The sequence below is a fragment of the Oncorhynchus mykiss genome, chromosome 12 (genome assembly GCF_013265735.2).
Source record: "Oncorhynchus mykiss isolate Arlee chromosome 12, USDA_OmykA_1.1, whole genome shotgun sequence".
Taxonomy (NCBI): Eukaryota; Metazoa; Chordata; class Actinopteri; order Salmoniformes; family Salmonidae; genus Oncorhynchus; species Oncorhynchus mykiss.
In genome coordinates, this window is record NC_048576.1 from 32577712 (window position 1) to 32603057 (window position 25346).

Genomic DNA, 25346 nt, shown 5'->3' on the forward strand with positions numbered 1-25346 from the left:
GGTCAGGGCTTTGTGATGGCCACTCCAATACCTTGACTTTGTTGTCCTTAAGCCAATTTGCCACAACTTTGGAAGTATGCTTGGGGTCGCTGTCTATTTGGAAGACCTCTTTGCGACCAAGCTTTAACTTCCTGACTGATGTCTTGAGATGTTGCTTCAATATATCCACATCATTTTCCTACCTCATGACGCCATCTATTTTGTGAAGTGCACTAGTTCTTCCTGCAGCAAACCTGCCACCCTCGTGCTTTACAGTTGGGATGGTGTTCTTTGGCTTGTAAGCCTCACCCTTTTTCTTCAAAACATAACTATGATCATTATGGCCAAACAGTTTCATATTTGTTTCATCAGACCAGAGGACATGTCCCCAAAAAGTACGACCTTTGTCCCCATGTGCAGTTGCAAACCGTAGTCTGACTTTTTTTATGGCAGTTTTGGAGCAGTGGCTTGTTCTTTGCTGAGCGGCCTTTCAGGTTATGTCGATATAGGACTTCACACGATCCTTTGCTGCTGTTCTGGGATTGATTTGCACTTTTCACACCAAACCACTTTTCACACGTTCATCTCTAGGAGACAGAGCGCGTCTCCTTCCTGAGCGGTATGACGGCTGCGTGGTTCCATGGTGTTTATACTTGCGTACTATTGTTTGTACAGATGAACGTGGTACCTTCAGGCGTTTGGAAATTGCTTCCAAGGATGAACCAGACTTGTGGAGGTCTACAATATTTTTGGATTAGTTCTTTTGATTTTCCCATGATGTCAAGCAGAGGCACTGAGTTTGAAGGTAGACCTTGAAATACATCCACAGGTACACTTCCAATTGACTCAAATTATGTCAATTAGCCTATCAGAAGCTTCTAAGCCATGACATAATTTTCTGGAATTTTCCAAGCTGTTTAAAGGCTCAGTCAACTTACACTGAAGCCAAACCGGCTGTGCACCATTGTGCATACATTTTATTTTGTCCCCCTACACCAAACGCGATCACGACACGCAGGTTAAAATATCAAAACTAACTCTGAACCAATGACATTAATTTGGGGACAGGTCGAAAAGCATAAAACATTTATGGCAATTTAGCTAGTTAGCTTGCACTTGCTAGCTAATTCGTCCTAATTAGCTAGCTTGCTGTTGCTAGCTAATTTGTCCTGGGATATAAACATTGAGTTGCTATCTTACCTGAAATGCACAAGGTCCTCTGACAATTAATCCACACATAAAACGGTCAACCGAATAGTTTCTAGTCATCTCTCCTCCTTCCAGTCTTTTTCATCTTTGAACTTATATGGTGATTGGCATCTAAACTTTCATAGTATTACTACACCGTCCGGCAACACAGTTCGTCTTTCAATCACCTGCTTCTATAAACCAATGAGGAGATGGGAGAAGCAGGAATTGCAGCGCGATCTGCGTCAGAAATAGGAATTTCTTATATTTTAGCCCTTGGCAACGCAGACTCCCCTGAGCAGTGTGGGTGCAATAATTGAATAACATAGATTCCTAAATTAATTTTGCGAGCGGTGTGGTCAGCCTGTTAGTGTATGTAAACTTCTGACCCACTATAATCGTGATACAGTGAAATAATCTGTCTGTAAACAAGTGTTGGAAAAATGACTTGTGTCATGCACAAAGTAGATGTCCTAACCGACTTGCCAAAACTATAGTTTGTTAACAAGAAATTTGTTGAGTGGTTGAAAAACAAGTTTTAATGACTCCAACCTAAGTGTATGTAAACTTCCGACTTCAACTCTCGTGTGTGTGTGTGTGTGTGTGTGTGTGTGTGTGTGTGTGATCTCAGTCAATTATTTATTAGGGCCTGATCTATGGATTTCACATGACAGGGAATACAGATATGCATCTGTTAGTCACAGATACCTTAAAAGAAAGTCTGTATCTGGTGTGACCACCATTTGCTCATGCAGCGCGACACATCTCCTTTACATAGAGTTGATTGGGCTTTTGATTATGGCCTGTGGAATGTTGTCCCACTTCTCTTCAATGGCTGTGCAAAGTTGCTGGAATTGGCGGTAACTGGAACTCCGTCGATCCAGAGCATCCCAAACATGCTCAATAGGTGATATGTCTGAGTATGCAGGCATTTTCAGCTTCCAGGAATTGTGTACAGATCCTTGCGACATGGGGACGTGCATTATCATGTTGAAACATGAGGTGATGGCGGCGGATGAATGGCATGACAATGGGCCTCAGGATCTCATCACGGTATCTCTGCATTCACATTGCCATCGATAAAATGCAATTGTGTTTTTTATCCGTAGCTTATGCCTGCCCATACCATAACTCCAACGACCACCATGCCGCACTCTGTTCACAACGTTGACATCAGCAAACCGCTCGCCCACACGACGCCATACACATGGTGCGGTTGTGAGGCTTGTTGGACGTACTGCCAAATTCTCTAAAACAACATTTGAGGCGGCTTATGGTAGAGAAATTTTAAATTAAATTATCTAACAACAGCTCTGGTGAATGTTCCTGCAGTCAGCATGCCCAATTGTACGCTTCCTCAACTTGGGACATCTGTGGCATGTTTGTGTGTCAAACTGCACATTTTAGAGTGGCCTTTTTGTCCCCAGCAAAGGGTGCACCTGTGTAATGATCATGCTGTTTAATCAGCTTCTTCAGGTGGATGGATTATCTTGGTAAAATAGAACTGCTCACTAACAGGGATGTCAACAAATTTGTGCACAACATTTGAGTGAAATAAACTTTTTGTGCATACGGACCATTTCTGGGATCTTTTATTTCAGCTCATGAAACACGGGACCAACACTTAACATGTATTTTTGGGGGTATTTTTTTACCCCTTTTCTCTACCCAATTTTGTGATATCCAATTGGTAGTTTCAGTCTTGTCCCATCGCTGCAACTCCCATACCGACTCGGGAGAGGTGAAGGTCGAGAGCCATGCGTCCTCAAACACCCTATCAAGCCACACTGCTTCTTGACATGCTGCTCGCTTAACCTGGAAGCCAGCCGCACCAATGTGTCAGAGGAAACGCTGTACACAACCCTGCCACAAGGAGTCGCTTGTGCGCGATGGGACAAGGACATCCCGGCTGGCCAAACCCTCCCCTAACCCAGTATGAAGCTGGGCCATTTGTGCACCAGTCATGGGTCTCTTGATCGCGGTCGGCTGCAACCCAGCCCGGGATCGAACCCGGGTCTGTAGGGACTCCTCCAGCACTGTGGCACAGTGCCTTAGACCGCTGCGCCACTCGGGAGGCCAACACCTTACATGTTGCGTTTTATATTTTTATTCAGTGTATATTTAAAGATCAAAACACCAATTCTAAGAAGAATCATTGCAATAAGCTGCTTTATCTACATCTTTGCATGTTTGGGAAGATTGTACTGTAGCCTATGTGGACAGATGTGAAGCCACAGGCTAGTGGTCAGCGTCTACTGACCTTATACATTCAGTGAAGCCACAGGCTAGTGGTCAGCGTCTACTGACCTTATACATTCAGAGTCTGCAATCTCCCAGAGGGAATGTGATGATTTACAGCCTCATAAATCAGCCATCTGGGGTCTGTGCGTGTATGTGGTTTTACTATCCTTGTGGGGACATTTCTCTGGTCCCCACAAGAACAAAGGCTATTTAGGGTTAGGCTTAGGGGTTTGTGGTTAAGGGTTGGGGTTAGGGGAATAGGATTTTTAGTGGGAATCAATTGTTTGGTCCCCACAAGGATAGTAAAACAAATGTGTGCGTGACACCATCGCACCGAACTCCTAATGACCCAGCCTCCACAGGACACGTTGTCGTTCTTACGCTGTTAAACTTCCTAGTCTTATGACGTATTCACTCAGCTATTTCTAATGGGAATGTGAGATAACAAGTTTCCAAGACACCTGACCGACTGCCATTTTACCACTCCTTGTCACTGTCAGTGACGTTGACCACTATGGAATGTGCTGGAGCCTGCTAACTAAAGTTATTTTTAAACTGTAACTTGCACCGTTCCACACTATTAGTTCAACTTTAACTCAAGGATCTATACCACTCCTCTGCCTTTAAATGTAATTTATGCCCTGCTTTCCACCAGCTTGAAATGTACCGAACCGTAAAGCATTGTTGTAGTTTGAACTACTTCGACACATTCCATTCCATTACTATTCTTTTCAATTCATCCTCAGTTGGCATTGTGTGTTTAGTAATCTGTCACAGGGAACTGTTTTTCACATTTTTCACAGGAATGAAGATGACACAATTTAGTAATTACTTCAGCAGTTAGCTCTGGAGAAAACACACTGAATGTGTGTATGTTTTGTTTGCATCCCCCCCTGCCTCCAACTAAATCTACAAAGACTTGTTTTTTCTAAACAAGGTAACATACTGGAGTCTCTAGTGATACCTCTGGACGATTTCATAATTAAACCCACTCCTCTCCTTTGTCTTTTCATCCTGTCCCCCACTGGCTGTTGTCTGTGTTTGTGGTTCCCATGGAGGTGTTATCAGGGCTCCCTGGGCTGGCCTGGCCTGCTGCCTATCAGCCCGTCTCCAGAGTCTACCTCCCCCTGTCCTGTCGCCAGCACACGGCACACACTGTCCCTAAGGTGTGTCTGTCTGTGTGTTCAATGAGAGCACAGGGGAGTGGGGAGGAGGGACATGAGAGGGGGCGCTGTTATCTGACTGTCCAGGGTGCTTAGATAAATTAACTCCCTTCTTTTTCCTCCCCATTTTGTGATATCCAATTGGTAGTTACAGTCTTGTCCCATCGCTGCAACTCCCCTATGGACTCGGGAGAGGCGAAGGTCGAGAGCTATGCCTCCTCCGAAACACGACCCTGCCAAGCCGCACTGCTCCTTGACACAAAGCTCGCTTAACCCCAGAAGCCAGCCACACCAATGTGTTGGAGGAAAGAAGTCAGCTTGCAGACGAACATCCCGCCACAAGGAGTCACTAGAGTGCGATTGGACAAGGAAATCCCGGTCAAACCCTCCACTAACCCAGACGACACTAATCTTGCGCTGCCTCATGGGTCTCCCGGTCACGGCCAGCTGGGATCAAACCCAGGTCTTTAGTGATGCGTCAAGCACTGCGATGCAGTGCCTTAGACCCCTACCCCACTTAGGATGCGAACTCCCCATTAGCTATTGCAAAAGCAGCAGAATGTAGTGTTTTATCTCCAGAGCAGAGACTGAGGGTTAGACAAGCAGCAGCTGTTGAAAGCCAGCCAAATTGTAAGATGATAATGCAGAGCAGCTTATAAATAAGCATCTATTCCTCCCAGGGACATGGTCTTAGGGAGTCAATGGAGTAAGCAGTCTTTCGCCTTTTGATTACTGGACCATTTAAGGGTGTGTGTGTGTGTGTGCGCTAGAGGCGTCTTGTACTTTTCACTACTTATTTGCTCAGCATATGCCGTTATCCAAGTCTGATTAGCATATTACCCCTTAACAAGAAAAACAGCAAATGTATTCTTAAGTGAATTAGGCTACATACGGCCGTGGCCCTGCTACTACTTTATTAGCTACTGCTACTAGGCCTTCTGCAACACACACACACACCTATTTCTCAGGGCAGCAGAGACGGGCTGTTAATAGTAATAATTCCAGGCTCCTTGGTAAGGCAGGTTGTCACAGCTGAGGCTGTCACAGCTGAGGCTGTCACAGCTGAGGTCAGTGTCATGAGGATGTCCTCCTGATGTCTCATTGTCAGCCCTGTAATGTAACCCTGGAAACATTTTCTGGATGTCTTTAATCCAGTGGGACTAAATGCATACACTCCCATAGGCATGCGTTCCTCAGTGCTCTGTTTAATGTACTGTAGTGGGGAAGTAAAACATAAGTCATTTGTCAATTATGTCCAAACAGCCTTCAGGTCATTCGTTCTGAGAATTGATGACATTGCCATGTGGGTACCTGGCTAGCTGAGCGTTCAGCCTGCATTATAGCGCATTGTGTATGAATCACCAATTAGCCAACACAAAACAAACCACAACCCACAGAACACTGAACACATGCAGATATGCTACAAATTGGATTGGCTTCACTCGCTGGGGAGATGTTTGGCGGTTGGTGGAGCAGCGTTCATGTTCAACAGTTCTAGTGCCATGAAGTCATGTCCGTTATGCATAGGTCAGGCGGAGGAGTTGACAGGCTTCAACACGGTCACAGAGGGTCTGTGAGCAGAGCGTTAATGGAAGAAGTGTTATCAGTAGCTCTTTAATTTATTCGCTACAGGGGCCCCAGACTGCCATGAGCGCTTAATCCCAGCAGAGCAGCGACAGAACAGACTCAGCCCACCCAGGAAAAATAATGTGGCGCCAGCCACGCTCGCTATTCAAAAGTCCTGTCACTGAGGGCTCTACTCAGCTAAGAAAGGAAGAAGCTCCTATCTATTGCGGCCCTAAAATAACTTCCTCTTTTCTTGAAAATGTTTCTTTATAAGAACAAAGACCAAATCTCAATGTTTTTAGTTTTTTTTAAATGACGGTATCTTGCTGTCTCAGCGTGAGGAGCAGGATGTTGTCTTCCTATCAGATCCACAAACATATTCCCCCTCCAAACACACACACTTGTTTGTTGTCAGTCACCCACTTTTCTTCTTGACAGAAGAATTGTAGCTATACATTTTTTCTAACAAGACCTCTCAAAGTAATACGGCTTTAACTTGGTGTTTTTACACAAACAGACGGAGGAGACATGTTCTTCACGAGACACTTTTGCAGAGATACAAAGGTTACCTCAACAAAAGTAAACACACACTAGCAAACACACTCTCACCCTGCCTGACATGCTTTCGTTCTCTACATGCTTGTTTCCGCATCGTTAGCCCTGGAGCCTGAAACAGCCTGGTCCTAGAGACCTATAGCCTCAGTCTATAAGACCCATATACACACACTGAGGCTCTTTTGGGTGGCCTCAGCCAGACTATGTAGCCAGCGGTTAATCAGAGGTCTTTATCTTGGCTAGCAGAGCCAGAGCAGGGCAGATAGAGAGACTGTCGTTGGGCTTTAGCCTCTAGGGTTTATTAGTGTCTGTTGGGTCTAGTGTTGCTGCTGCTACTCCCACTGCTGCACTGCTTAAACTCACTTCCTACTCTAAGACCTCTCAGGATCAAACCGGTTCAGTGACTTACAGATGCCAGCCAACGCCATTATGAAATATTGTAAGTCGATAAGGAGGATAAGAGAACACAACAGCGTTCCACCACTGATAGAATGTGTTCTACTGTGAGGACATGATGCTGCTCCAGTCATATCACGCGTTGTCTCACTATTTTATCTGTGTACGTGCGTGTAGGCACTGAGAATGTGTGAGAATGTTATCTGTGCTAGAAAATTGTTTTCTTAGTATAGTAGCTAGCTGTGTCGAGTGCATAGGCACAGAAAATCTGTAATATGCTGACTGACATTATTTTCATCATGAACTGAAAACAACATGGTTTTAGTTGTTGTCACTGGCACTTCAATTTGTGGTTGCTTTCATTGGTCTCTATCCTCCAGGCCCCTGTTTAAGATCTCAGTTTTAATAAAGGCATCTCCTTCCCTTGGCTGGATTCCAGCCGATGATTCTTCCTTCCTTTACCACAAAGATAATAAACCTCTGCGCAACATGTCATTCTTTTACAAATCCCCATTCTTCCTTCCTCCCCCTGCTTAGCCTTTCTCTCTCTTCTTTCACCTCCCCCCTCTCCTCTCTCTCAAGTGTCATAGCGGCAGCAGCATTCTCGGTAGGATCAGTTGCCAGGAGACAGGATTCTCTCCACATTGTGCTGTTATAAAGGGGGTCTACAATCAGCACGACTGGGGAGAATCTGGGGCCCTGGAGACCTACACTCCACATTCAGGGGTGTAGGTGGGAGGACTGCTGGGGGGACAGAGGGAAGAGTAGAGGGGGTGTACAGGGTGGGGTTGGGGAGGCTCTGACACACAATTCCCATCAGCCAGTGCTGGTCGCCATGTAATCCTGCTGGGAAATGCTGTGTCAGACAGACACAATTTGTGGGGGAGAGGAGCCAGTCACATGGAGGGAAGCAGGCATGAATAGTCATTTTAATTAGCTAATCAGTGTACCTCTGTTCCCACTGTTTGCTTCCCTCCCCCTCTAGACTCACACTCAACACACCGCAACAGGAGGCAGGCAGTTCCCAACTAATGTGGTCACAATTTTGCAAGGATTGTGTGTGCATTTACCCACATTTATCAGCAGGTTCATCTTCATAGTGGTCCTTTTCTTGAGACCGTAGTAATAGGTTCTTTTATCAACCTCTATTTGCCGTTAGAGACCAGAATCGTTTCCCTGAGCCAGGCTGCCATTACTCTGAATAAAGATAGAAGGAAATCCCATATTATAAACTTGGTGGTTCAAGCCCTGAATGCTGATTGGCTGACAGTTGTGGTATATCACCCCGTATACTATGCGTATGACAAAGCATTTATTTTTACTGCTCTAATTATGTTGGTAACCAGTTTACAATAGCAATAAGGCACCGCGGGTGTGTGTTGCGGAGTGCCTGGATACAGCTGCTAGCCGTGGTATATTGGCCATATACCACACCCCTCGTGCCTTATTGCTTAAATATAAGCCATTGATTACGCACACACACACACACACACACACACAGAGCCCTATCCCACTGGGCCTCAGTCACAGCACAGTGGAATAAAGGCCATTTCCCAATCACTTGCCTGTGTGTGTTCAGTGTTAATCAGTAACTACCAACCTCCGTCTGTCTGTGTCAGTGTTATGCAGGGTAGGCTGTTTTGTTACTCTGGTGTAAGTGGGTGTTGTAGCGAGGTGATTATGTTGAAATTATGTTCCAGCTGTTGGAACATCCACGTGTCATAGAACCATAGAACGGTTCTCTCTGGCAGCGCTGGGTTCCACCTACTTAGTAAGAATTGTTGTCCTTCATTGTTATGGCTCTAGTTGCCACGTGAAAGGATCTAGCATAATCTATCCGCCACTACTTTCATTGTCCGTAAATAAATATTGTTTCCCATTTCGTGTTTCATTGTTATTTACTTCCTAGGAATTGATTTCCCATCGGCTTATCTAGCAGATAATCTTTGGTCAGAGCTCATTGTCATGCTACACCATGTGATGCCAGTTAATTCCCATTCTATTGCTTGTTTATTAAAATGATTGTTTAGTGTGCTCATATCTCCAATCTCCATTACAGTAATTTGAATGGTCTATGAAAAGCCACAGCCATCTGGGTGTTTTTATATGTAGTGTGAAAGATGTCCTGAATGTCTTTTCACTACATTAATTACGAAGGGACTTGAGCAGTGTAGAATACAGATTGGCTCATAACCCATTAGCTTCACTTGCATTTTTATGTGGCTATTACTGGCTAAATCAGACACGTCCCCCGCCTTTCTGCCCAATGGTTGCAAGTGGAGTTCAAAGTGTCTGTCTGGTGGTTGAGGGAGAGGGAGAGGGGGCGAGATTTTTTTTAATGTCAGTTGACTACTTTCCTTTTTACTTCTGTAGTTTGAGGGTACTGTATAGGCACGTTTCCAAACACTGGGAGTAGGCTATTACCCAAGGGAGAGGGGAGAAGAGAAGGGGAGAGGTAGTGGAGGTAGCATACTTATCAGAATTGCCAAAAACCGGATATATCCGCTTTTCAGGGATACAGCTAATTCAATCTAGCTTCCTTTTCCGGTGGAAACCTGATGTGGGAACTCCGCTCAGGCTTTTTCTTTTACGCCTGCTACGTTAGGATAGGGAGGTAGTGTTGGTCATACATTTCACTGCACTGTTTTCATCTGAACCCTCATAACATGCATGGCAGATTTACTGGAAAGCTTAAATGTGATCAGATGATGGCATGAAATATCACTTTTCCCCTAGTGTGCGTGTGTATGGTGGTTGAGAGGGGGAGAGACGTCCATGAGTATCAACTGTAATAAAGACAAAAGCAGCCCAAGGTCATCGATGTCCCAGACTCATCAATTAGATAAAAAACAACTACATTGGTGCCCCCTGATAAAACGTCAAAGAAAACAATTCCCTGATAAACAGTTCCAGGTGAATGGAATTTGTTTTGAAAATGTCATTTCAGTTTTTTTCATGTAGGCTGTTTCTCTGGTATTCACTGATGCCTGATGATAAATGCATACATAGCTCTGTCACATAGACGTCAGGCTCTCTGTGTTGACTTTGATAGACATTCATCTCACTTTGTTTCTATTGCTCTCATTTCACTGGCGTTGTTGTCTGCTGCTCAGGGCTGTGACTGAGTCGCTGTGAACAAGGACGTCTGTCAGATCCAATGGACAACAGAATCAGCTACCGCAGCAATGTGGGGTTCATGGCTGTTAGAGCTTAGTGTTCTGTGACCATATAAAATGCTCAGAGGGCCTTCTCGCTCTCCACAATAGCGGGTGTGACTGAGACTGGGCTGTGTGGTGTGATCCCAGTCTGTCATGCCCCAGAGGGAGGTGAGGCGATGGGGTTGGAGATTGAGATGATGAGGGTCTTGAGAGCAGTGAGGGCGGTGCACCTGTATCACTAACTAGGCCAAACCTTCAGGACTAGACAAACAGGCTCCAGGAGGTTGGCAGCATCATTGTGCTGACAACACTCTCACCACAAACACAATGTGCCTTCAGTTCAAAGAATGACACAAGGGATGTTCCAAGGGTAATTTAAGGGAATTCCACTCCTATTTGCATTGTGCTTTTCATTCTTGTTCAACCTCCTGTTAATTGTGAACCATTATGTAATGGGGACTATACTGTGTGTGTGTATAGGGTGTGTGTGTGTGTGTGTGTGTAGTTTTCTCATCACCATGGAAATTATAATTTGGGAGCTTTGTATATGTGTTATGATATCCCTTGGCTGTCTAGGGTGGAGAAACATCTGCAACACACAACATCCCTCCACATTGCAGACAAACGAGGGGAGAACAGAAAACGGACTTTCAGCATATAGGCTTCATAAAGCATTCATATAGGCTTCATAAGCACTGCATAAATGGGTCACAAATCATCTGTAACCATATTTCATGCTCTATAAATGATGAATAAATGTGAAATGTATTGATGGTTGTCACAGTTATGCCACATGAAACTTTATAGAGCGTGATATGGTTATAGGTTGATTTGTGAAGCATCAATGTAGTGCTTTATGAAGATACCCTTCAAATAAAGCAGGACTGAAAATTCTGTGTCTTATGTCTTCTGTTGGGGTTCTTGGATGCTGCGTGCCCCCTAGCACGACAGGCTCCTACCAAATCAAAATGTATTGGTTACATACACATATTTAGCAGATGTTATTGCGGGTGCAGCAAAATTCTTGTGATCCTAGCTCCAACAGTGCAGTAGTATCTAACAATTCACAACAATACACACATCTAAAAGAATGGAATTAAGAAATCTATAAATATTAGGACGATCATGTCGGAGTGTCATTGACTAAATACAGTACAATACAGTATATACATATCAGATTAGTAAAGCACTATGTAAACATTATTAAAGTGGCCTGTGATTCCACATCTATGTATATAGGGCAGCAGCCTCTATGGTGCAGGGTTGAGTAGCCGGGTGGTAGCCGACTAGTGATGGCTATTTAACAGTGGCCTTGAGATAGAAGCTGTTTTTCAGTCTCTCTGTCCCAGCTTTGATACACCTGTACTGACTTATGGCTGATAGCGTGGTGAACAGGCCGCGGCTCAGGTGGTTGATGATGATTTTTGGCCTTCCTGTGACGACAGGTGCTGTAGATGTCGTGGAGGGCAGGCAGTGTGCCCCCGGTGATGCGTTGGGCAGATCGTACCACCCTCTGGAGAGTCCAGCGATTGCGGGTGGTGCAGTTGCTGTACCAGGCGGTGATGCAGCCCAACAGGATGCTCTCAATTGTGCATCTGTAAACGTTTGTGAGGGTCTTGGGCCAGGCCGAATTTCTTCAGCCTCCTGAAGTTGAAGAGGCACTATTGCGTCTCCTTCACCACACTGTCTGTGTGGGTGGACCATTTCAGATTGTCCATGATGTGTACGCCGAGGAACTTGAAGCATTCCACCTCTCCACTGCGGTCCTGTTGACGCGGATGGGGTGTGCTCCCTCTGCTGTTTCCTGAAGTCCACGATCAGCTCCTTCGTTTTTATGTTGGCACCACTCCGCCAGTGCCTTCACCTCCTCCCTGTAGTCTGTCTCGTCATTGTTGGGGGCGTGCATGGCCACGCAGTCATGGGTGTAAAGGGATTGGGTGTAAAGGGCCCCTGTAAAGGGCCCCTGTATTGAGGATCAGCAAAGTGGAAGTGTTTTCTAACTTCACCACCTGGGGGCAGCCCGTCAGGAAGTCCAGGACCCAGTTGCACAGGGCGATGTTCAGTCCAAGGGCCCCGAGATTAACGATGAGCTTGGAGGGTACTATGGTGTCCATGTAAGCGTCAGTGTTTGGCTTCTGTCTATTTGAGCTCATCAGTCTGTTGGTAATCCTGTCGAACGCGGCTTGTGTAGTGGAGCTGCATAAGTGTTGCTCTCGACTTTCTGGAGGATCAAGTTTTGAAATCAGTGGAATTAGAGTATGTTAGCTGAAGAGATGGAGAAAACACCAGTGCACATTGAACGTGGTTTGTTAGCTCCCAGCACTGTGGCATTGTTGGCACTGTGTTTGTTGTTTAACTAGCTAACGTTAGCTGGCTGGCTCGTTAGCTAACGTGACGTGTGTGAACTTACACTTAAGCTAGCTAGGTAAACAATGAACCTAGCTATGTCTTAAGCTAAAGTGTACTGTTAGCTAGGTAGCTAACGTTAGCTGGCTGGCTCCCTAGCTGATGTTATTCGTATCCCAGAGCTGTTTACAGCCTAGCTAGCTAACATTGAACCTGGTTGGTTAGCTCCCAGCACTTTTTATTTTTTATTTTACCTTTATTTAACTAGGCAAGTCAGTTAAGAACAAATTCTTATTTTCAATGACGGCCTAGGAACAGTGGAACTGCCTGTTCAGGGGCAGAACGACAGATTTGTACCTTGTCAGCTCGGGGGTTTGAACTTGCAACCTTCCGGTTACCAGTCCAACGCTCTAACCACTAGGCTTCGCTGCCGCATTGTTGGCACTGTTCATTGTAGTTTAACTAGCTAACGTTAGCTGGCTGGCTCGTTAGCTAACATTTCAGTGTGTACAACACCCGTTGAATATGGCCGGTGTCAGTAAACGTCTGCAAAAAAGCGTAATGAAATTGTTGCCAGCAGAGCTGGTTAGGCTGTTTTCATGTTATCCATGGGTAAACAAATCATCTTCAGCTTGAAGTGTGTGCCCCGAGAGCGTAACGAGATGCTTAAAACATTCAAAGGCCATTTTCTCAAAAGTGAGGTTCATCAACTTTTTTACATTTTTATTTACCCCTTTTTGTGGTATCCAATTGTTGTAGTAGCTACTATCTTGTCTCATCGCTACAACTCCCGTACGGGCTCGGGAGAGACGAAGGTTGAAGGTACACAGCGCGCATCCAACCCGGAAGCCAGCCGCACCAATGTGTCGGAGGACACATGGCCACCTTGGTTATCGCCCAGCCCGCCACAGGAGTGGCCGACCAAGCCCTCCCCTAACCCGGGCGACGCTAGGCCAGTTGTGCGTCGCCCCACGGACCTCCCGGTCGTGGCCGGTTACGACAGAGCCTGGGCGCGAACCCAGGGACTCTGATGGCACAGCTTAACACCCTAACCACTGCGCCACCCGGGAGGCCCCGTTCATCAACTTTCAAAGTATAATTACTTTCCCATTGTTCCTCAAATGCAGTGTGTGATATACCATTTTGTAGAGTCTCTACTTTTATCCAATGTTAAAAAAAAAACACAATTTCAAATTTTGCTACATAGGCTGAATCCAGGTGGTTAGTCACAATTGCCCTGGGGGGTATGAACAAAGAATCCAATTCGGGGAAAGTTGTAATGCTGGTGACTTACCGCCGCTCTGATATCCCAAAGTTATTTCCGGCTGTATGTAATAACACAAAAAACATTCTGGGCTAATAATGTAAGAAATAACACACAAAATACTGCAAAGTTGCTTAGGAGCTAGAAGCAGAGCAGCCGTGTATGTCTGCGCCATCTCCTTATCGCCCTACCACCAAATGACACACAGATTACTTTAAAACATTGGGCTGGCAGAACAAGCAGCAGGGGCGTACGATTGATGAAACTCACTCGAGGTCTGAACTGCCCATGGCCCGCATCCAAAACCTGCTCCAGCTCCCTGCTTACTTTTAGATTACAGAATGCAGTTTCAACCCAGGCTCTGGTCTCGTGTGCGTGTGTGTGCGTGTGTGTGTGCGCGCCTGTGTGTGTGCACTAATTCAGATTTGTTTCACCAGGTTGTAGTAAAAATGTATTTTCTGTACACACTATCATTTCAATGCTATTGAATTATACACAACTAGTAATCTGTGAGCCACATCGAGGGGATAAAGCCTAGCAGACTAGTTTAAAAAAAGCTGCAATTTTAGTTTTGACAGTGGAAGGCGACTGACTGTCAAAAGGATTTTTCGATGTGGCGGCAGCATGTGACAACTCCATTCTCTATGGACTGTGGTTCCATGTTGAGGGCTTAAAGCTCTTATTGAATTGAATGGAGAAAATCTTTAGCTCCGTTGATGTCACCAGGAAAATATGTTTATTCATTCTAAGAATAACTCCTTGAGAAACATGATGCTCCATTTGGGTGATGAGCAGAGCTACACTTTTATTTATTTTGATACATAACCTATTCAGTCTGCTTTATTATAAACCTCTTCCCTGTGTAGTTCACATTTTACAAAGATGTGTTTTGCCTTTATTGAAGTAGCACTTGACCTCATAATAACAATTTTATGAAGGCTCTATTTCAAAGATTTGAAATAATCCAGTTAACCAAAATACTGATTTTAAACCTTAAAGTAACTGTCAAGTGAAGATATGACTTTTAAATGTTGTTATTATTCTGTTAACTCATACTCAAATAATGTTGTTGACTCATCCTATACTCGTATTTGTGTCCAAACCATAAATTGGAGAAAAACCCTACCTCAAAGTAGGGCTGGACGATACGCCCTAAAACTCAAATCTCTATTATTTTTTTCAAACCGTCACGATATATAGCTTGTTTAAATATATATATATTTTTCTCTCTAAATAAGATTTGTTGTACAATTTAAAGGTCAAATAGACCTCATTTAAAACAGTCAGCAATAATCTAATGAATTTACGGTTTGTGAAATTATACCTAGACTGAATATATGCTTTCCACAACCGTAAAACATTTCCATTTCAGTCATTTAGCAGACGCTCTTATCCAGAGAGACTTCTAATTTGTTTTACCTAGTCGGCTCGGGGATTCGAACCAGCGACACTTTGGTTACTGGCCCAAAGCTCTTAACCACTAGGTTCAATAGTTTTACCTGCTTTTTTTGCAATAATCACTGATCTGGCTTTCGGGTCTGTCTATAAAAATGCCCTTTTTTGTTACAAATTTAACCAGAACCATGCACAATGCACATTCATTAATCATGTAGCAGGTATTATAGAAAATTAACACAGGTCTCATAAACAATCTCACAAGCACCATCCCTCATGCTAGTGAGTAGCCAGCTAATACTTTACTTACATTTCAAGTTTAGCCAACTTTAATCTATTTGCTATATATCAGTGCAAAACAGTTGAATTGTTATGAACACACCTTTCTGTCTCCAACTGTTTGATCAGCAGGATAGCCTATCCACTTAGTTCAGATGTTGAAATCAAGTGGCCTACCTTATTTCTCAGAATAAAAACAAGCTGCCAATTTGTTATATTTTATGCTTTTGCACGTTTAAAACAGAATAAACAAATGGTATAACAATATTTATTTGACAAAAATGCTGCTAGCAGTACGTGGTACCGTAATGCGCGCACGACAAACTGGGCATGCATTTTCCAGAATGAATGTTTATTGGTACATCTGCTTTAGTAGTGTCTGCTCTGCTTGAAATTTGAGGAGATGCAAGATTAACTTCTCTATTACAGGAAAATAATGTCTCAATGTGTTTTGGTGTCCATGTGAATGATTCTGTTAGACCGAACCTCAAATGCAAATAGCCATTTGAAATCGCTTGTCAGAGAAGAATAAGTGATCTCTCATCTTGTTGTTGTGAGTGGTAGAGGGAGGGGCTTTGGGGGTGTATGTAAACCATAGAGAAAAAGACAAAGCGAGATGTTTCTCTCTCACCAAAATATGTCCAAAATAACCCCAATGCGTTTCTATGTGCTTATTTTGAACATAAGCTTGTCGCTTGCCTTCCTGCCTTTTGGGACAACAACTCCTGTTGTTATGGTGGAGACATGAGCATCTCGTCATTATATACAGATCTCTGGTGTAAATGGTAAGGTGCACAGTACAGGAGGAGCAATCGAGACAACCAAAAAGACCACATGAGAAGAAGTGGACATAAATACTAATAAAAACAAAAAATACAAAAAACCTTGATTCTGAGATGCAGGCATTTGGAATATCGCGAGAACATACATTTTTAATTAATTTTATGTATCGCCTAGCCCTACCTCAAAGTTGCGTCTACATTTTAGTCATATAGTAGACACTCTTATCCAGAGTGACTTACAATTAGTTAATTCATGTTAAGATGGCTGGGTGAGACACACATATCAGTCGTAGCAAGTATATTTTCCCCCTAAAATAGTTAACAGCAAAGCCAGTGCTCTTTTTGTTTCTCTTTTTTTGTGGGGGTGCCGTGGGATTCATTTAAGATACCCATTATCAGGGAGGTGGGAAGGCCAAGAGACCAGGGGTGGCAGAACGGAGTGCTGTGGTTGGGGAGTAGAGTTTGAGCACATATAAAACTAAATGATAAAACGTGTATCTCAAACAATGTGTCTCAAATAATGTGTCCTCAAATAGGATGATGTCATCCTCGTGAGCAGGATGAGCTTGCCAATCGGCGGTCTACTCGTATTTAATATTTTTATGACTGGTATACGCCCACACAATTGTGACACGAAAAGCTGCTTGACTGGGCTGAGGAAAAAAACTATTTCACTCGTATTATAATTAATTTTAGATCATATTTGATAGAAATGTGCTAAAACTGGACAGTTACTTTTAACTGAAACATAAGTGTAAACAACGAGGCACTCAGATGGAATCCTGATTTGTTTTAGAACTAACATCATAGACTTAGTCATTCTAATTCGATCTTTAGCCCCAATGTGCTAATGAAGGGAATGCCATGCAATCAGTGTGTGCTATTAGGCTAATGATCTTCCTCTCCCTCCCTCTCTGTGTCCAGGTGTAGCCCATGGCCTGGAGATCACGTCCCAGGGACCCACGTCCATAGAGAAGGCCAGCAGTGAGAGTGTCAAGCTGGATTGTCAGTTTTCTCTGGCCCCTGTGGACTCTGGCCCCCTGGACATCGAATGGAGCCTGCTGGCCTCCGACAACCAGAAAGAGGACAAAGTGGTGTGTGTTTAATGGGGTCCTACCGAGTGGTGTTTGTTCTTTCATCCATGAAACAAGGGTTTGGGGGTTATTCCTTCTTTTGGTATGTCAGATTTCATCTAATTGTGTTGGAACTATCCAGTGTTTCAATGGAAGTGTTATGTGAGAGCTGGGACATAAACCAAAAATGACTGACATTGGCTTCCTTTTAGCGAAGCATTGTGTGTACGTCAGTAATTTTAGTTGATTTAGCTACACAAAACGTTCCTGTAGATTATTCTAAAACCATTATTTGGTCAACAGTAATAGTCTATGCATTATGTTGATTCTGCTATGAATGCATCTGCCTGTCCCTCTTTCACTGTCGGCTGCTGACTCTCACTCCCTCTCCCCACTGTGTGCACGGAGGAGGGCGAGATGCATTCTGAGAAGCACAAAATGCTATTGAGGGAAAAATACTGTTCTTTTTACAGAGAGGAGAGTCGCAGCTTTCTGTCAGTGTCTGTATATATAATGTATTTCTCACCTCTGGTTTTGATGTGCCTAAGGACCGAATAGGCCTACATCATATAGCCTAGCAATGGAACGTCTAGCTAAGTGTTGTGAATTCCCACTTCCTCAGGTGGTGAGTAATGTAGCCTATAGTCCAATATGCACAAAGATGACGGCAAATTCTCTGAAGAGACAAAAATATATCTGATCATTCTGGATCCTATTTTGACAGGTAGGACCTCAAAATGCATGCATTTCCTGGATATGTTCGATGAAATACAATACATGACCAAAAGTATGTGGCCACCTGCTCGTCGAACATCTCATTCCAAAATCATGGGCATTAGTATGGAGTTTGTTCACCCTTTGCTGCTATAACAACCTCCACTCTTCTTCAAAGGCTTTCCACTAGATGTTGGAACATTGCTGCGGGGACTTGCTTACATTCAGCCACAAGAGAATTAGTGAGGTTGGGCACTGATGTTAGGCGATAGGCCTGGCTCATAGTCGGTGTTTCAATTCATCCCAAAGGTGTTCGATGGGGTTGAGATCAGGGCTCTGTGCAGGCCTGTCAAGTTCTTCCACACCGATCTCGACAAAGCATTTCTGTATGGGCCTCGCTTTGTCCACTGGGCGTTATCATGCTGAAACAGGAAAGGGCCTTACCCAAATTATTGCCACAAAGTTTGAAGCACAGAATCGTCTAGATTGTCATTGTATGCTGTAGCATTAAGATTTCCCTTCACTAGAACTAAGGGGCCTAGCCCGAACAATGAAAAACAGCCCCATACCATTATTCCTATTCCACCAAACTTTACAGTTCGCACTATGCATTTGGGAAGGTAGCGTTCTCCTAGTATCCGCCAAACACAGATTCATCCATCGGACTGCCTGATGGTGAAGCATGATTCATCACTCCAGAGAACGCGTTTCCACTGCTCCAGAGTCCAATGGTGTTGAGCTTTACACCAAACCATCCAACGTTTGGCATTGCGCATGGTGATCTTAGGCTTGTGCACGGCTGCTCGGCCATGGAAACCCATTTCATGAAGCTCCCAACAAACATTTATTGTGCTGACGTTGCTTCCAGACTTCGTTTGGAACTTGGTAGTGAGGGTTTTTTATATATACAGTTGATGTCGGAGGTTTTCATACAGTGGGGCAAAAAAGTTATTAGTCAGCCACCAATTGTGCAAGTTCTCCCACTTAAAAAGAGGAGAGGCCTGTAATTTTCATCATAGGTACACTTCAACTATGACAGACAAAATTAGAAAATAAAATCCAGAAAATCACATTGTAAGATTTTTAATGAATTTATTTGCAAATGATGGTGGAAAATAAGTATTTTGTCAATAACAAAAGTTTCTCAATACTTTGTCATTGCCAACAAAGGGTATATAACAGAGGTCAAAACATTTTCTGTAACTCTTCACAAGGTTTTCACACACTGTTGCTGGTATTTTGGCCCATTCCTCCATGCAGATCTCCTCTAGAGCAGTGATGTTTTGGGGCTGTTGCTGGGCAACACAGACTTTCAACTCCCTCCAAAGATTTCCTATGGGGTTGATCTGGAGACTGGCTAGGCCACTCCAGGACCTTGAAATGCTTCTTACGAAGCCACTCCTTCGTTGCTCGGGTGGTGTGTTTGGGATCATTGTCATGCTGAAAGACCCAGCCACTTTTCATCTTTAATGCCCTTGCTGATGGAAGGAGGTTTTCACTCAAAATCTCACGATACATGGCCCCATTCATTCTTTCCTTTACACGGATCAGTCGTCCTGGTCCCTTTGCAGAAAAACAGCCCCAAAGCATGATGTTTCCACCCCATGCGTCACAGTAGGTATGGTGTTCTTTGGATGCAACTCAGCATTATTTGTCCTCCAAACACGACGAGTTGAGTTTTTACCAAAAAGTTATTTTGGTTTCATCTGACCATATGACATTCTCCCAATTTTCTTCTGGATCATCCAAATGCTCTCTAGCAAACTTCAGACGGGCCTGGACATGTACTGGCTTAAGCAGGGGGACACGTCTGGCAGTGCAGGATTTGAGTCCCTGGCGGCGTAGTGTGTTACTGATGGTAGGCTTTGTTACTTTGGTCCCAGCTCTCTGCAGGTCATTCACTAGGTCCCCCCGTGTGGTTCTGGGATTTTTACTTACCGTTCTTGTGATCATTTTGACCCCACGGGGTGAGATCTTGCGTGGAGCCCCAGATCAAGGGAGATTATCAGTGGTCTTGTATGTCTTCCATTTCCTAATAATTGCTCCCACAGTTGATTTCTTCAAGCCAAGCTGCTTACCTATTGCAGATTGTCTTCCCAGCCTGGTGCAGGTCTACAATTTTGTAGACAGCTCTTTGGTCTTGGCCATAGTGGAGTTTGGAGTGTGACTGTTTGAGGTTGTGGACAGGTGTCTTTTATACTGATAACAAGTTCAAACAGGTGCCATTAATATAGGTAACGAGTGGAGGACAGAGGAGCCTCTTAAAGGTCTGTGAGAGCCAGAAATCTTGCTTGTTTGTAGGTGACCAAATACTTATTTTCCACCATAATTAGCAAATAAATTCATTAAAAATCATACAATGTGATTTTCTGGATTTTATTTTCTAATTTTGTGAGGAAAACCTCATTTTTTCTGTCATAGTTGAAGTGTACCTTTGATAAAAATTCCAGGCTTCATATTTTTAAGTGGTTTAACTTGCACAATTGGTGGCTGACTAAATACTTTTTTGCCCCACTGTATGTGTGGTAAGGAAAAACTCCCACACAACCCCCATGACAATAAAAACAACCGTTCATCTCTTTTACTTGGTGCATGTTTTTAAAGCGTTATAAAATATCCCACATGGGTTTGAGTGTGTGGCATCGCTCTTTCAGTGTGTGCAAGCGTGCACTGTGCATGCTCATTAGTGCGTGAGAAGGGGTTTGTGGGGGTGTGTCAGTTGGCTCTTTGACCTCACCCACCTGCTCTCTGCATGGTACCTCTATTGAGTGGAATGCCACCTTCCAGCCGTGCTGTGAGAACCCGGCAGCTCTGTGTACAGGCCGCGTCATCCCTCTGTAGTCTGGAGGGACTACAAGGCTGCTGAGAGAATAGACAGATCCACATAGCCCATGCATTGCCTGAGGACATGTAGCTAGAAGCTTATAGAGGGATAGATGGCCTCACTCCAGGCCTCTGAATGGTGGGCGAGTCTCTCCTGTGTCTCTCCGTTCCACTCCTCCTCTATTGATGCCTCTGCATCCTCTCTCTATCTCTCTCTCTCCTTGTCCCCCATGGCCTGAGTTTTTTTGTTGTTGTCCAGGGCTAGAAGAAGATCAGTAGGAGCCCTTCATTAGCTGTCCCTCTCACCATTCCTCCCTGGCTCCTACTTCCAGCCCAGCCCTGCTCTCTCCTCTCCCTCCATTGTCTCTGCAAAATTCTTCTTTTTTTTTAAATTGGGGAGCAGTGCCTCAGGAGAGCTCTATTTGTTTTTGACCTACTTCATTTGATTTAGAATGGGAACCACTGATGATTAATTGGGAGGGGTGGGGGTGGAAGAAGTGGCGTATTTCCCAAAAAATAACATTATTATTATTATTATTATTATTATTATTATAGAGCCGTCATTGTACTCCCCAGGTTTGGCATTTCTGTGTAAAGACTACAATGCTCATGTGGATATAACTGTAGAACCCAGTTGTGGGTGGTTTTCCGTTTGTGGTCTACCTCCTCTCTAGTTGTACTCAGCTGTAGACATGTTCTGAATGTTCCATACTCAGAGTTTAGCTTCACTGCTCATTATTTTAGTTTTGACGTTCATTGCGCATCAAACTGTCTCCAATCTTTTACAAGGGCCGCAATCTCACCAGACCATTTCTTCATTCACAACGGCCAAGTTTCTATCTTCCTCTGAGCGGGTAGATATTAATTGTCCAATCAGAGGGACACTCAGTGCATAGACAGACAAACACACGCACACAACCTACTTGCGCCCTGGTGGGGTGATGTCATGTCTATTATCAGTAATTAGTGGCCTGTTAAGTTCAGTGGCTACAGGGCTGGATTGGTGTATGTGCCCAGTAGGATTAGTGCTGGAAACCCAGAGCTGGGGCTACTGGCAGGCTGGACTACTGGACGTCCAGAGAGCGAGAAGGGGGAGGGGTGATGCTGGGGCTACGCTGTACTGGCAGGTTGGACTACTGGACGTCCAGAGAGCGAGAAGGGGGAGGGGTGATGCTGGGGCTGCATTGTACTGGCAGGCTGGACTACTGGACGTCCAGAGAGCGAGAAGGGGAGGGGTGATGATAGGGCTGGGGCTACATTGTACTGGCAGGCTGGACTACTGGACATCCAGAGAGCGAGAAGGGGGAGGGGTGATGCTGGGGCTACACTGTACTGGCAGGCTGAACTACTGGATGTCCAGAGAGCGAGAAGGGGAGGGGTGATGATAGGGCTACATTGTACTGGCAGGCTGGACTACTGGACGTCCAGAGAGCGAGAAGGGGAGGGGTGATGATGGGGCTACATTGTACTGGCAGGCTGGACTACTGGACGTCCAGAGAGCGAGAAGGGGAGGGGTGATGCTGGGGCTACATTGTACTGGCAGGCTGGACTACTGGACGTCGAGAGAGCGAGAAGGGGGAGGGGTGATGATGGGGCTACACTGTACTGGCAGGCTGGACTACTGGATGTCCAGAGAGCGAGAAGGGGAGGGGTGATGATGGGGCTACATTGTACTGGCAGGCTGGACTACTGGACGTCCAGAGAGCGAGAAGGGGAGGGGTGATGATAGGGCTACATTGTACTGGCAGGCTGGACTACTGGACGTCCAGAGAGCGAGAAGGGGAGGGGTGATGATAGGGCTACATTGTACTGGCAGGCTGGACTACTGGATGTCCAGAGAGCGAGAAGGGGAGGGGTGATGCTGGAGATACACTGTACTGGCAGGATGGACTACTGGACGTCCAGAGAGCGAGAAGGGGAGGGGTGATGCTGGAGATACACTGTACTGGCAGGCTAGACTACTGGATGTGTGGTACTGATCTACTCTGCTGGAAGGGGGGAGGAGATGGAGGGAGAGTAGAGGATGGGATATATGACAAAGGGAGATAAGGGGAAGTAGCAAAGGAGAGGGAGTGGAGGAGAGAGGAGAGGAGAGGATGGAATGGGAGGCGTGAAGAAGATATTGAGTGTAGAGGTAGACTGGAGGGGGCGGACCCTTTACGTAACACTCCCTATGACAGACTACTTTGAGTTTGCACAGTCAAACTGGCATTTTTGTATTTCTAAAGTAGGGAAAAAACAATGCACTGCTTGCATCAGATAATTCATTTTGGAGTTGTTGTCTGTTTATTTCGTATGTCCCTACATATCCGAATTCAGGGAATAAGTGAACCATAGCTAATGCACCTCTTTGTTGGCCTGAAATGCCATGCAGAGATAATTAGCATTTAGCGCTCATCGCGGGGACATTACAGATAGGCTGGAAGCAGGTTGCGACCTGAGTATTGTATTCTCAACTACGATAATGGTAACTACAGTCATGAAAATACATTAATGATAGTTGCCTTTAGCGCTATATTCTCAAGGTTAGCTGGGAGAATGGAACGGTAGCTAGCTGCTTCAAATTCCTGGTGGATTGATAAAGGTTTGTGTCCTTGAGGAAAGCACTAGAGCTTTGTTTACTGAAGAAAATCTGACATGAAAGTGTAGTGGTTCAGGTTAAACCTTGAGATTCAATTTGGAGCCAAGGTACATTTCTGAAACTGACTATAAGGGCACGGCTGAGTCAGGAGAAAAGCCCGACTTGACCAAAGACGCAAGAACACTGTCGACAGAGTCAGACAGACCGGGACATTGAGTGTAGTGTACACAGGTGATGCCACTCCCTGTTTTGCTTCTCAAATTAGCCCCACCCTCTCCGTGCAGGGGAGTCACATGACGATGACCTCATCTTTATATGGCCCCATGTAAGTAACCAAACCCTTGTCTCACTCCTAGTGCTGCTACAACTAGTATAATAGAGGTTGTTTCCCTTTTTTATTTTTTACTATTTTCTTTATTAGTTCATTACTATTTAAGGTGACTTTAAATGTCCACAAAGGTGCCACCCTAACTAATACAATGTACTATTATAATTATGAGAAGAGGTCCCTTAGTGCAATATTTGCCCTCAGAGACTTTCAGTCTGTCCTCACCAGATGGATACTGTAGTACTGGTCTACCTGTTCTGAATCAGAACTCCGGAATGAACGTGTCCTTGTTTTCAACTCCGCTTGTCTGTTTCTCTTCTCACTAACGTCTGCCCTTTGCTTTCCAGTACGTAGGATTTATATAGGATTTGTTTTATTGAGCCACGTTATTACATGTGGTATGTACAAGATTGTAGTCTGTGTGTGTCTGAGATTGTGTCTCAGTGTCAGAGGGAGTGCTTGTTGCCTGTCTTTACCCCAGTGCCTCAGGCAATTTAATTTCCTCTCCTCCACCTTCTCTCATCGCTTTGTTATTGCTGCCTTTGCTCTGATCCCAGTGAAGTTAGTTTCAGGGCTCCATGTCTCTCCTGGGATCCAGGTGGAATGCATTACGGTTTACGTGGCTAATAGATACAAGATGTAGCTTAGCCTACACAGCCTTGGCTTGGCAGCCCTGCCGTGGGGTCAACAACAAGGCTCCCCAGCCGAGCTGTTAGACATCTCACAGCCCACCATCCCTCCGGTTCTCTTTCTCTTTGTTTTCTTTTCTCTCGCTCCCTCACAGCCCACCGTCTTTCCGTTCTGTTCGTCTCTCTTTCTTTGTTTTCTCTTCCCTTCCGCTCTCCCTTGGACCTCTGTGTTCATTAGGAGGCCTGTTTTTCCTCTACTCTCCTCCAGTGCGTGTGTATGATGGTGATCACTGCACACAACACAAGCACCCGTCTCTGACAAGCTCCATGGAAAATGTAGAATATATTTGTGTATGTGTTGTCTGCCTGCGATGTGAGAGAATTGTTTAGCCCTCCCTCCCTCTTTCGTGCCGTGGTTGTGGTGTTTTGTTTACTTTGCCTCCGTGCTGCTCGTGTGCGGCTTGTTGTCCGTTGGCTCCACCTTGACTCCATCTTCTGGCTTCTCCTCTGAGCGCTGTGTCGGAGGGGAGGGGGAGAGACAGACGGGGGTAGGGGAGATGAAGGTAGGGCTGGGGGCTGCTGCTGAGCTCAGGTCATAGCGCTCTCTCTTTATGTCTCTGTTGACACAGCAGGTGTTGCTTTGACTCCACAGTAGGGCTTTGTTTGTTCCGTGCCATAGCTCAGCAGCACAGAAAAGAAAGGTCAAAAACAAGCCAGAGCCAGGCATAGGACATTAGGGAGATAACAATACACTGACTCTTCATTTCAGTGTCTGTTGTTTTAGTAAACAGAGACAGGGGGTGGGCTTTGCACTCACTCTTAATAACCAGCTTTGACTTGTTTTTCTGAAAAGTTGTAACTCCATTACACCCAGCTATCTCCCTCT

At 44.8% G+C, this 25346-nt stretch overlaps 1 protein-coding gene across 1 annotated transcript in view; it reads left to right on the plus strand.

Moving 5' to 3' along the window:
- The window catches only part of cxadr (CXADR Ig-like cell adhesion molecule), a 59935-nt gene that overhangs the window by 22656 nt on the left and 11933 nt on the right, over positions 1 to 25346 (plus strand). The window contains exon 2 of the mRNA XM_036937414.1: positions 17237 to 17406. Within this exon, the coding sequence (XP_036793309.1) occupies positions 17237 to 17406 (170 nt within the window). The remainder of the gene's footprint in view (positions 1 to 17236; positions 17407 to 25346) is intronic.